Raw genomic sequence first — 12,711 nt, forward strand, 5'->3', positions numbered from 1 at the left:
GGACATACAATTTTGGGGATGGGATATAAAATTCTTCTGATCCTAACTGTACCATTATATTAACCTCTGCAAGGGGCCTAACACATAAAAAGGAAAAACTAAATTTAGCTCAGTTTGTTTCAAAAGGAACAGCTGGTTCCCAGAGTTTAGCAGGCTCACATCAGCCAGAGGCTATTAAAATAAAGGGCCCCCACAGTTCCCCCTCCCCCCAGCCATGGTGGTGCCGTGCCCATAGCCCCTGCTCCCGCAGCCGCCTGCCCTGACTTACCCCCTGCTGTGAGATTGGTCAGGGCAGCTCCCCACCACTACATTCACTCCCAGGGGGCAGGGGGGACTCTCATCCCTCAGATCTATACCAGGGCCCAGGCACAGGCTGTGGGCTTGGGCTCCCGCCCTGCTTTGCTCCCCCAGGGACTCTGTAGCCCTGCAGTCTTGACTTGGTGTGGCAGGGAGCAGAGGAGCCATGTGGGGATCTCCTCGCCACTACTCTGCCCCCCCACCCCACTGGCCTGGCGATGCACCTCCTGCACCTGCTGCTGCTTTGAGGGGTGCAGCCCCATGTGCAGGAGCCACACAGAGAAGCTGCTAGCTAGTGTTCCATGCTGCCCCGTTTCCCTCCCCCATGACCCAGTGCGGCTGGGGATAGAGGAGCTTCACAGCAATCTCACTGCAGTTCACCCTGAGCTGCCCTGGTGACACTCCTCCTGTATACGGGGCTGCAGTGAGGGAAGTGGCATTGGGCTGTGCCCCTCAATACAGTGGCAGTTGCTGGCGGTGTGTCGCCAGGGCAGTGCAGAGTGAGCAGCGGCTCCTCTGCTGCCTGCTGGACTGGGTCATGCCTGTGAGACTGGGGAGGCTTCAGGGGAGAGAAGCAGGGTAGAAGGGAGCAGCGGAGCCATGCAGAGAAACTGCTTACCTTTGTTCCCTACTGCCCTACTTGTTTCCCCCGGGGCCTTCCCAGCTCAGTGGGTGTGACCCGGCATGGCAGGCAGCAGCGGAGTTGCACAGGGATTCCTCGCTGCTACTCCCCCCCCTGTTGCCCTGGTGACACACCCCTTGCGTGTGGGGCTGCACCCCTCAAAGCCATGGCAGGTACCGGAAGCACATCACCAGGGCAGTGGAGGGGGAAGAGTAATGGTGAGATCCCCACACAACTCCATTGCTGCCTGCTGCACTCAATCATAACTGCAGGGCTGAAGAGGCCCTGGGGGAGAGAAGCACAGTTGCTGGAAACAGTGGCTAGCAGCTTCTCTGTGCAGCTCCACTTCTCCCTGTGCCCTGCTTCTCTACACCGGGGCCTCCCCAGCCTTGCAGGAGTGACCTGGTGCAGCAGGCAAGAGAGGACCCACATGGGGATCTCCCCACTGCTACTTGCCTTGCACTACCCTGGTGAAATGCCTCCGGCATGCAGGGCTGCAATGAGGGCAGCAGCATGGGGCTGCACCCCTCAAAGGAGTTTCCCCCAGCCAGCTTCCCCCTCAGCCCTACCAGTGCTCCATTTATCTCACAGGCTTCTAGAAGGAAAGCGAGCCTGATCCAAGCCTGATCCAAAGTTGGTGAGTGTGAGCCTCAGGCCCCACCCTTCCCTCCTTCCCCCTCCAGGCAGGGTTTCCCACCGTTTCTGCAATCAGCTCTTGAAGGCTGGAACTCTGTCTGCCTGCAGAGCTCTTTGCAAAAGTGGGGAAATCTGTGGGTTTCTCTGCTAAAAAGGAAAATTTGTGTGTTCTCTGATAAAAACAGGAAATCCATGGTTTTCTCTGTGTTACAACTTGAGACCATTGCTCCTGTCATCTCCCACCACCAAGAACTACCCTTGAGGTAGTTGAAGGCTGCTTTTAAATTACCTCTCAAGTTTCTCTTCTCCAGACCAAATAATCCCAGTTCCCTCAGCCTGTCCTCAGAAGTCATGTGCCCCGGCCCCCTAACCATTTTTGTTGTCCTCCACTGGACTCTCTCCAATTTGTCCACATCCTGTCTGTAGTGGGGGTCCCAAAACTGGACATAGTACTCCAGATGTGGCCTCACCAGTGCTAAATAGAGGGAGAGAATCACTTCCCTCCATCTGCTGGCAACACTCCTACTAATGCAGCCTTCTTGGCAACAAGGACACACTGTTGGCTCATGTTCAGTTTATTGTCCACTGTAACCCCCAGGTCCTTTTCTGCAGAGCTGCTGCTTAGCCAGTCAGTCCCTAGCATGATGCATGGGATTATTCTGTTTTAAATGCAGGACTTTGTGCACTTGTCCTTATTAAATGTCATGAGATTTCTTTTGGTCCAGTCCTCCAATTTGTTGAGGTCCCTCTCAAACCTAGCCCTAGCTTCCAGTGTATCTACTACTCTACCCAGCTTGACGTCAGCTTCACACTTGCTGAGGGTGCACTCCATCCTGTCTTCCAGGTCACTGATATAAAGAAGAGGTGATGGTTTTAAAGGGGGCAAAGCTATTTGAGTCCATTTTGTAGCATTTCAGACCAGAGTCTGTCTCTTCTGTTGGAGGTATATTTTTTTCTGTTTGTATTCAAGTATATTTTCCAGTTTTCTCTTTCAGTCTAAGCTATGCCTGTGGGGATAGTGTTTTGAGATTCAACAGTTGACACAGTGCCATCTCTGGCATAACAGCAAAAAAAGGGAAATTAAATTGGTCTACACTATATAAACTTTTATCATGAAATAAATGAGAGTCAGGCCAATAAAGCTGCTGTTGATAAAGATGATGGAATGGTCTTCATACCATTTTCTTGGTTTGAAGGAATCTGAAATCTGTCAGGAGCATATAAGTGGTAGCTTTCACAGAAGTTGTGGGTGTGGGAACAGTGCTTTTTCACTGCTGTAATACTGAAACTGTAAGAATACCAAGATGTATATTCACTGTTGTTAAAATGTTCATTTTAACAGTGCTCTGACACTGGCACAAACTGATTATTTTACAGCCATACTTTTTCGTTAGGAGATGCTAGATCTTCATACTTCTGCATTCTGATCATAAATGATGGATATAACATCAATGTTCTTGTACATACCAGATGCCCAGCAAACACACCTGTGCAGCTTTGAGTCATCTCCTTTCCTTGTATTTTTTTTTTGTCACCAACTTTCTTTAGTTTAAATTTCAACTCCTCCCTCAGTAGCCTAGCAGTATTGCTTTATGTTGTATACTGAAAATTTGATCTCAACTCACTTCGGGGGGTAGTTAGGACTAAAAATGTCATGGAAGTTGCACATTTCCACCTAAGGAGAGGGTTAGGAAGGAGTGGGCAATGGAGTTACAGGGATGCAGCTGCTGGCGTGGTAATGATGCTGCTGGTACTCAAGCTAGTCAATGTTTTTCATGGTTTTTGAGTTTTTATGCTTTTGTGACAAGGGGAAGATCATTTGTTGGCTTTCCTATCAGTTAGAGCTGCTTAAATTTTCTCAAAAATATGTTGAAATTTTAATAACTTTCAAAAAATTTAAAACTAGTAAACTTTTTAAAATCTTGTTTTTAAAATATTTTTACAATGCCTCCTTTCCTCTTCCAATGGTAAATTAGTTTTCACTCTAGAGCATTTAGCCTGTGATGCAGATAGTGTTGTGTGGTGTTTCTCCCTTGAATACTATTCTGTCCTGTGAATAATTCCTGCTATTAAGATCTGCTAGATGGGTGTGATGGGCTTAGTGCTTTTGAGCAGGTGAAGGGCTCTGGTAGTACTATTTATACCAAACCTGTCTCCAGAGTAAAATGCTGTCCAGTTCTAATAGGTGAACTGTTTCCTCTGCCTTTCTACCATGGAAATCCAGATTGGAGAAAATGTGTGTGGGTGTTTTAAAATGCACAATTATTTTCTGTCTTGTCAAGAGGAAATATGTCCTAGTAAGATATTTGTGCATTGGTTTCTCTTTTTTACAGAGGAGAAATGGAGAAGATATCCCTGTTGCCCAAACTAAAAATATCAATCACAGAAGATTTGCTGCTACTTTTAAGTTGCAAGAAGTGACGAAAACTGATCAGGATTTATACCGCTGTGTAACTCAGTCAGAGAGAGGCTCTGGAGTATCCAATTTTGCTCAACTTATTGTTCGAGGTAATGTCACAAATGCTTTAATTTTTATTAAATCAAATGCTCCTAAATCAATGCATTCTGCTTGCACCATTTGCTTAGCCTACAGAAACCTTGATCTCAAATCATTATAAAAACATTGCACTATGAAAGTACTAAAATCCTCATAAAATAAAATTGAAAAGGGTGGTTGTAAAGTTTCAGCAGCCTAGTATGTAACAAGTGCTTTCCTTAGAACCAAGCTCTATGAAAAGTCCTAATCTCACAGCGCATGTAGTATACCATGCACTGTTCTGCCATCCTACAAATAGTCATGATTGCACTTAAGGAAAATACTGATTAAGATTTACTAAATGTTTTTACAGATACAAAAGTGCCTGCTTACTCACTGCAACTGGTAATTTTTGCTTTTAAAAGCTGTTTTCTTAGGCAGCCTAGTGGTATTCTAGAATTAATTGCACTTTTACCTGGGAGACTCAGGATCTAAAAAATTCTTTAAACCTTCACCTGACCAAGGACTAGGAATGCCATGGAAATTTTGCTCTTGGCATATCTGTACATAATGGAGAAGTTTGCTTGCTCTTCCCTCCATCCCTCAGATATGTTAGATGAATTTAAATAAAAGCATGGTTTATGTTTGTAGTTATGAGTGGGCTGGTGAGAGAACTGGTATCTAGAAAGCGAGGAAGTAAAACATCCTGGTTTAGCTGAAATTATGCCAGATTGTGGTGACTGATTCTGTCTTTTATCTTGAGGTAGACTTTATGCTTGTTGGCCTCCTTGTAGTTTTCAGGTGTGAAAGTAGCTCAAGGTATTAAGGAAGGGATGCACCTGGTCTGGTTGTGAGAGCAGAGGCCTAAAATATTAATGTCTGTTGAGTTCATTCTGCAGTTTATTTGCTGTGTGACCTGGAATGCTCTTTGGTTAATGCTAGTGACCTGTTAAACTACCTACTTGCATACTAGTAGGCACAATAGTTATCAGATGCTTATAAGGTCCTTTAAGTGAAATGTGACAGGAAACATCAGAATGTGGCCTGAACATTAGGCTGAAACAGAAATTACACATAAACTGATATAAGTGATTGGAAACTAATTCAAATCTGTAACATGACAGAAGTTCAGTGCACATAAATCTTTTTCAAAATGGCTGAAACCAACTTAAGATAAACTTGGATGGAGGTAGTATCAGACATAACTGGTTTAGGTTAAATAGGTTTATTGAACTCCTGTCCCAGATCCCCTCCAGATTCACGTTAACTCAGTCCCCTAGCATCCTAGAATGCTTTGCATGTCCCCCACAAACCTCCCCTTGCATGGTGGGTGGGCTAGCCGTGGCCCAACCTGTCTGCTTCAGCTGACTAGGGATATGTGCTCTAGTGTCCTCTGGCTTCTGGCCTGGGCCACTGCAGGCATGTGGCTTCATTTCCAGATTCAAAAGTGAATATCTGTTCACTTGCTTATTGGTTGAATCTATGCAGTTTAGACTAACCTGCAAAGATTGAATCGATTCAGCCTCAGGCTTTGTAACTGCCTGTACTTAGCCCTATGGGCTAACCTTAGACAATATTACCTGCTGTTGCATACATTAGCTAGACCCTCTTATTTTCTCTATTGATTCTACTATATATCTTGTTTTCCCATGTTGTATTTTTTTTAGCTTTTGTGTTGCAAATGTATTAAGTTCTGATTTGACTAATGACCAAGAAATGCAGAGTATATTTTGCTGTGAAAAGACTGATAATTGTGCGAATTGTTTCTGGACCCTGCCCTTCCCACCAAGTACAAGAATATGAAATAGCTGAAGAAACATTTTGGAAAAAATAACATAAAAAATATTGAAGTCTGGAACAAGGAACTGCTCTAGTTTTTCTAATGAAAAATGCTGACAGATTGAAAACCTTGGATCACTGATAGAGAAACTCATCTTTATGACTTAATCACAACTTGATACACATTGTTCCAATTAACACACATGCAGTGTCACTTTGTAGATTGTATTACTTTTTCATTAAATATTTTTATTTTTAAAATTAGTTATTGCCCTCTTTGGCCTTAAAATAATTTTAGCTACTCTTGTTTTCAGTTGTATGTTTTAATTGTTATAACAGTTTTTCTGTCAATGCTTTGGTCTGTTTATCAACAGAATAAAGAAGTGTATAGGTTTTGTTGCTTGCTGTTATATTGAAAAGCAATATACAGTAATATATTTTCTTGTTTGTCTGGATAACCACTAAATAAATCTTGTTAGCCAAAAATATACCCTTGGGGATTAGCTACCCTGGTGTTAAAACTGTACTGAAAATTAACCATAATGACAGGTCCTATATCTCAGTGGCACTTTAAAGCTGACATCGTGCTACATAGATACAAAAGATGGTAATTTTAAAGGAAATTTTTGGGCCACTGATATGAATTGCCTTTAATAAGAGTTGGCATAGTATTGCCCATTGTCAAAGATGACCCAGGGGTAAGAGTTTATTAGTGCATTTCCTCCTAAACTGGAAGTGACAGGGCACGCTTAGGGCCTTTTTGTTGCTGTTTGTAACAAATGAAAATTTCACTGCAGAATTCTCATGCTGAGGAGTATTGATCTACGTGTTCTCACAGCCAGAGGAAGAAGAAAAAAATCCCGATGAAACACAATTTACTTTGTCATGACTTTAGTATTGCTTCCAGATCATTTTGAGTAATGATAATGTCTTCAGCTTGTAGAAGCCAAACTTTATTGACAACACTGGTTATTAGAGAACAAGAAATGAAGAACAGCAGCTGTTGCTCAGTGCATCAAATTTTTGGTGCGAATATATACAACATATGTGTGCGGGTACTGCAATATAGATATAGAAAGATAAGTTGCAGTTTGCTATTCAGAAAAAGATTTTTATTGCTGGAAGATAAAAATTCCAATTTTATAATTTGAATTATACTATAACAATTAGCAATTTTTTTTCTACAAAGGTATTAATTTTTTTTAGTTGACCTCATGTCTTTATTATAGTTTTTGTTTGTTTATTTGTGTTTTTTGTGGGAGGAGGGAAGGGGCGGACAGACAACTTTCAAAGCTCATGTAAGAAATTGCTGGGCTTTCTCATTTCCCTTTCATTAAGTTTTGTTTCACAAGTAAGACCAGTATAGCATTTGCAATTCAATTACAACATTTCACCAAAGGTATTTCCAGTCAATAATTTTAATGTTGAAACCTTTACTTTGAGTTAAGTGTAAGCTTTCAGCTCAGTAGCTACGTTGTATTGATTTTTAATTGGTTTCCATGGCACAACTGTCAGTCCTGTGTAGTTGTATAAGGAGATTCCTTCCTGCTCCTTCTCCCTGCTCCTTTTCCCCTGATTTTTTTTATTGGAGTCTGTGTACTGTTTTAGGCAGGAAATGCCTCCCGGCCTGTTCTTTCACTTACATGTTTATTTGGTGGTGGTAACACTAAAAATTTCTTGAAGACAGTGTAGTCTTATGGAGTGAGACTTCTGGGGTTTTGGGTGCAATACAGAATACGGGAAGAAAGCTCTGCAATGTGAAATGCTAGCAAATAGGAGGCTGACACTTAGAAATTTATGGTACTGTGTGGCTGAAGCAGTAGGCTTGAGTTGATATGATTTATCACAAGGCACCCTGAAATAATGCGCTTTTTGAACTGCAGATTTTTTTCTAGAGTTTTTGGCAAGGTATGTCAGAGCTTGCTTTCTTTTAAAGTAGCTATTTGTAATTATCTGGATTGACTGCAAAATGTCTTGTGAATTATTAGATGTGACAAAATCTGCAGGATGAGCAGCACCTTCTTTCACACAAAATGGTGCTTGCAAAGATTATGTGCTCTTGCACTTTTGTGTTTTTAAAGAACATTAGTATAAACCTGCTAAAGTCATGGGGAAAAATTCCATTTTAAGAGCATATGTATATCCAATTGAAATATTTGTAAATGATCTGTAAATTGTTCTAGCATATATCTGAATGTGATCTGATGATGTTATTCAGATAGTTTTAAAGTCACATTATCACTGCAATTATTGATGTTTTCAGCAGAAAGAAAGCAGTGATTTCTCCCTTCCCCATCCGGCACCCTCTTTGTTTACTCTTCTTTCAACATAAATTGAGATCTGCTTTAGAAAGTTGAAGTAAAAAAGGTTTACTACTTTGTCATAACCCTCCCTGATGCATGCTAATTAGATAGCACTTTCCTCACAATGTTAATTTTTTCCTTGTTGTCTCTAAACCACTCTTTTAGATGCGAGAACAAAATGAAAGTCTGTTCTATGGGATTTTTCTTTGTGTTGATAGATTTTTTTTCAGATTTTTCTAATATGAGTTTTCTTAACATGTTCTGCTCTGGTTCTGGGATGTTTGAGCTCCAGATCTTACTATGGGTCTCCAGGTAGCCCCCCTTTCTCCACTATATACTAAAGAGAAGCTGACAAAGTTCTCTTCTGCTTACTGGAGGAGTGATTTTCTTGCAAATTAGCTTGACCTAATAGGTGGCGAGTCACTTTCATTGCAGAATTTCATCTCGCTTCTCAGCTCAAGGGAATCTAGCGTTCATGGTATATTCTCTCTCTAGACCTACCTATCCACTACCCTCTGTCCAGCAGATTCATCCTTCAGACACGATCTTAATCATTATCTTGCGATGCTTAAATTCTCTGAAATATGCCTGTGTAGTAATTAGCTCCCACACAAGAGGGTTCCAGCTGTGATAGGTGTTTGATGCAATGGGAACATGTGCACTTTCAGTGTTGAGCCCAGGTTTGTGAGGTCAGCCATGGCTTGGAGCAGCATCTTTCTGGTAAAGATATTAAGGTGTCCTGCTGTGGTCCTAGGAGGCTAGAATTTAAATGCTTGCCCTGGACTTATGCTGAAGGTATAGTTGACACAGCTGTAAACGGGTGCTTGGTCATTCTGGTCTGGGTATCAAAGGCCAATTATGAATGCTAACCTCATCACTCCTGTTCCACTGACTATAGAAACTGGCCTGTCCTAATCCCACTGGTACCATGGGATGATTTGCTTTTTGACCAGTTTTTAGTCTTTAACTATAACTAGTTTTTCTTTCTTTCTTTTTTTGAGGGGGTTGGGGTGGTAATGTACAACTACATTTTGCATACAGGATGTTAACAGGATAAACCCTGTTATGTTTTGAATACCTTTTTCCCAAAGGTTACTTGCTAGAAATATCCACATTTGTGGGAATTCCAGTTTATATGTTGCTGTAAAAGTATGGAGAAATTACATTTTTGCTATAACAGATTTTAAAACTGATCAAACTTCTGAATAGAAATAGATGATGCCCAAGTCCTAAGGGCATGAAACCAGGGCTTGCCTTGCAGTGTTTTGAGACCTTGGCTATGCAGGCATTACATTTTTGTTGTCCAAATCATATAAGAATACTCTACATACTTTTGCTGGGATTGCATATTTTATTGGATTTTAGTTTCTAAAGGCCGCATATTTCAAATAGGATTCTGTAAAACACTTTAGTGGTGTTGAAAACACTTCATATATTATAAGTTCCCTCCTTTGGGTTTGCCTAAATCGCAGAAACTGCACTAATTCTTGTTATTGGTGAAAGTGAGAATCCAGCAGTACAATATTCTTGCTTTTCTTACCTGAACATCCCTTTAGGACTTTTATGCAGGAAACCAACAGTTAGAATGATCCCTCTGGTGGTGCTAGTATGGCATGATGATGGGGTTGGCACTGATGAATTCTTCTCTGGGGAATGTTTTTTTTCTTTTCTCAGCAGGAATTTGTAAGTACTTTATATTTGAGAGGACTGTGTTGGAGTGAGAGTCACATTGCAAAGTCAGCTAGTGCCCAGCCTGTTCATTTGGAGAATTAATGAAATCTTTAGGCAGCTCCTGCATGTCCAAATTCTTATCCCATGGTCTGTTTGTTCAGCATAGTGGTAGGTTTCAAAATATGTAAGTCTGACTACATGAAAAGTATGAGGTATAACTTGCCATCTGAGGTACCCTATTCCCCTTGACCATACTATTGGATTGGGGCTGACACGAGGTACTCAGTGATGGTACTACTGTATGATTTTTAGCAAATCTCATTCATTGTCCTTGTGCTGTCCCTTTCAATTCTGTATCTTGTATCTAGTTAGTTGGTTTGTAAGATATTTGTAACATAGTTTGCATCTTATTTTTCTAGTACAGTGGGTCTTTTTTCTAGGTCCTGCAATGATACAGATAGAAAAGAAATTATATTATAATAGCAAAAAGAATCCTTGTTGAGTGGCAGCTAAACCATTAGTTAAACTTACGTAGAATTTACAGTTGCTTAATTTTAGAGGAAAGAACTTACTAGGTATTGTGATAGCAAAGCACTTTGTAAATGCAAATCAGTGCAGTGCTGTTTCAGGTTGTGAGCAAACATCTTGAGTACATTTTCTGCCACTCATAGTTCCCTCCTAAGTAGCAGCAAAGTGGCATTGACAAGAATTCTGTGGTTATACAACTGCTTTTCAGTTCCAGGTAAAGGTAAGCAACAGTGAAGCTCTTATGAGCTATGGCAGGTTCACGTTGCTTTTGTTTTAAAAGGTTACAAACTTTTTTTTTCTCAGTATCCCATGGAAGGGATTGGATTTTGGGAGTAGGAGAAAAGAAACACTTTTTAAGCAGCATGAGCAGGCTACACATTGTTACAAGCCTGGCTGAGTCTGCTTCCTGGACAATTATCAGGCAGCTGTATTAAAACCACTTGCTTTTACCTTAGGGTACAGACAGATTTAACAATTATATCAATGTCAAAGGATACTGATAGAAATTGTTCCATTGGAAGTGTTACATTTGCACGATTGCTTAGTGATACAGGTGTGGTAAAACCTCCATGAGGGTCAGCTGAGGAAGAGGGTGAAGGTTATACCTTTCTCTGGAAGGGGCAACCAGCCCAGGACAGATGTGTTCATGACGTCAGCTTGACCATCAAGAATCAGTTTGCCAGTCAATTTACAGAGCTCCCTGTGGGCATTAACAAATGTTTTAGGACACTCTGTGTTAAGCTCAGCAACAACCAATACATGACTGTCATCAGTGTATACAGCTCAGTGCTTGATGCTGACAATGATGTCAAAGAACAGTCCTACTCCAACCTTGACTATGTACTAAGTAAATACTCATAAGGAGGACAAAATCATTCTCTTCGGTGACTTCAGTGCCAGAGTTGGACATAACCTGGGACTTTGGAGTGTGGGAACCATTGGGAAGGGAGGTGTAGGGAAAGCCAGCTCTAATTGCATCCTTGTCTTGAGCAAATGCACAGAGCATGGTCTTGCCATCATGAATACCATCTTCAGACAGAGTGACAAATACAAGATACCAGGGGACACCCTTGCTTTAAACACTGGCATCTCATTGACTATGGTATTATTAGAGCCTGTGATCAAATGTATGTCTGTTTCACATCACCTGTGTGAGGAGCTGATGACTGCTGTACAGTTCACCTTTTTCTCAGATCCATTATGAACATATGGCTTGCTCTGAAACACAAAAAACAGCCAAAAGCAATTTGAAGGACTCTCAACACCAGAACTCTTGAAGACCTTGAGGCCTCTAAGGATCTCCAACAGCATCTCCATGGAAAGCTCTCTGCCCTGTTGACAAGTGAAGGGAACATAGGGGAAGGCATTTCCCTTCTGGAAGGCATTTAAAACTACTGTCCTTATGGCCTGTGCTGAATTCATTAGCTATACCATTTGTTGACACCAAAACTGACTTTATAAGAGTGATGTCAAGATCCAAGCCCCCCTCAACCAAAAGAGAAGGGCTCATTCTGCTTGGCAGCATGACACCTTACCTCAGCACAAGAAGATACGTCAGCTTTTCAAAGCTGAAGCTGAAAGGGGGATCTGGGAAATCAAAATTAAGTAGTGACAGGATAAAGCCAAAGAGATCCGGGTCTATGTTGACAAATATGGCATACATAGGTTTTCAGGCAGTGAAGACCACTTACGGCCCAGCTTCTCATGGTCCTAATTTCCAGGGATTGTACTATGGTTCGGCATTCCTCAAAGACAATGAATCTATCCAAGCTAGATGGAAAGAGCACTTTACAGCATTTCTGAATTGTGAGTCAACTATGTTGGATACCATCACTGAATCCATCCTCCAACACCCTAAAAAGGATCCTTTGCCACCCCTCCTATTCTAGAAGAAGTCCGGTGTGCTATCAAGGAAACCAAGAAGAACAAGGCTACTGGACTGAATGGCATAACTACTGAAATCTACAAGGCTGGTAGTGAGGAACTGGTACTGAGACTCCATGACTTTATTCTATGCATTTGGAACAATAAAGAGATTTCTTGGGACCTGAGAAATTACAACACTGTGACCATCTTCAAAAAGGGAGATGAATGTGTGTGTGGGAACTATTGAGGTATTGCCCTCCTTTCCACAGCAGGGAAAATAGTGTCCTGCATCATCCTGAACCATCTTCTACTTGTTCCTGAGGAAGTCCTGCCAGAACCTCATTCTTAGTTTCATAGTTTCTAGGTCGGAAGGGACCTGAGCAGATCATCTAGTCTGACCCCCTGCCATGGCAGGAAGAGCACTGGGGTCAAATGACCCCAGTAAGGTGGTCATCCAACCTCCTCTTAAAAACCCCCAGGGTGGGAGCCTGCACCACCTCACTTGGAAGCTGGTTCCAGACCCTAGCCGCCCT

General features: G+C 41.7%; 1 protein-coding gene across 1 annotated transcript in view; it reads left to right on the forward strand.

Moving 5' to 3' along the window:
* Positions 1 to 12,711, forward strand: part of PTPRK (protein tyrosine phosphatase, receptor type K) — a 791,004-nt gene that overhangs the window by 379,670 nt on the left and 398,623 nt on the right. Inside the window, exon 6 of the mRNA XM_019520302.1 lies at positions 3,889 to 4,063. Within this exon, the coding sequence (XP_019375847.1) occupies positions 3,889 to 4,063 (175 nt within the window). The remainder of the gene's footprint in view (positions 1 to 3,888; positions 4,064 to 12,711) is intronic.

Source organism: Gavialis gangeticus, unplaced genomic scaffold (assembly GCF_001723915.1).
Source record: "Gavialis gangeticus isolate Ggan-Ray unplaced genomic scaffold, GavGan_comp1, whole genome shotgun sequence".
Classification (NCBI taxonomy): Eukaryota; Metazoa; Chordata; order Crocodylia; family Gavialidae; genus Gavialis; species Gavialis gangeticus.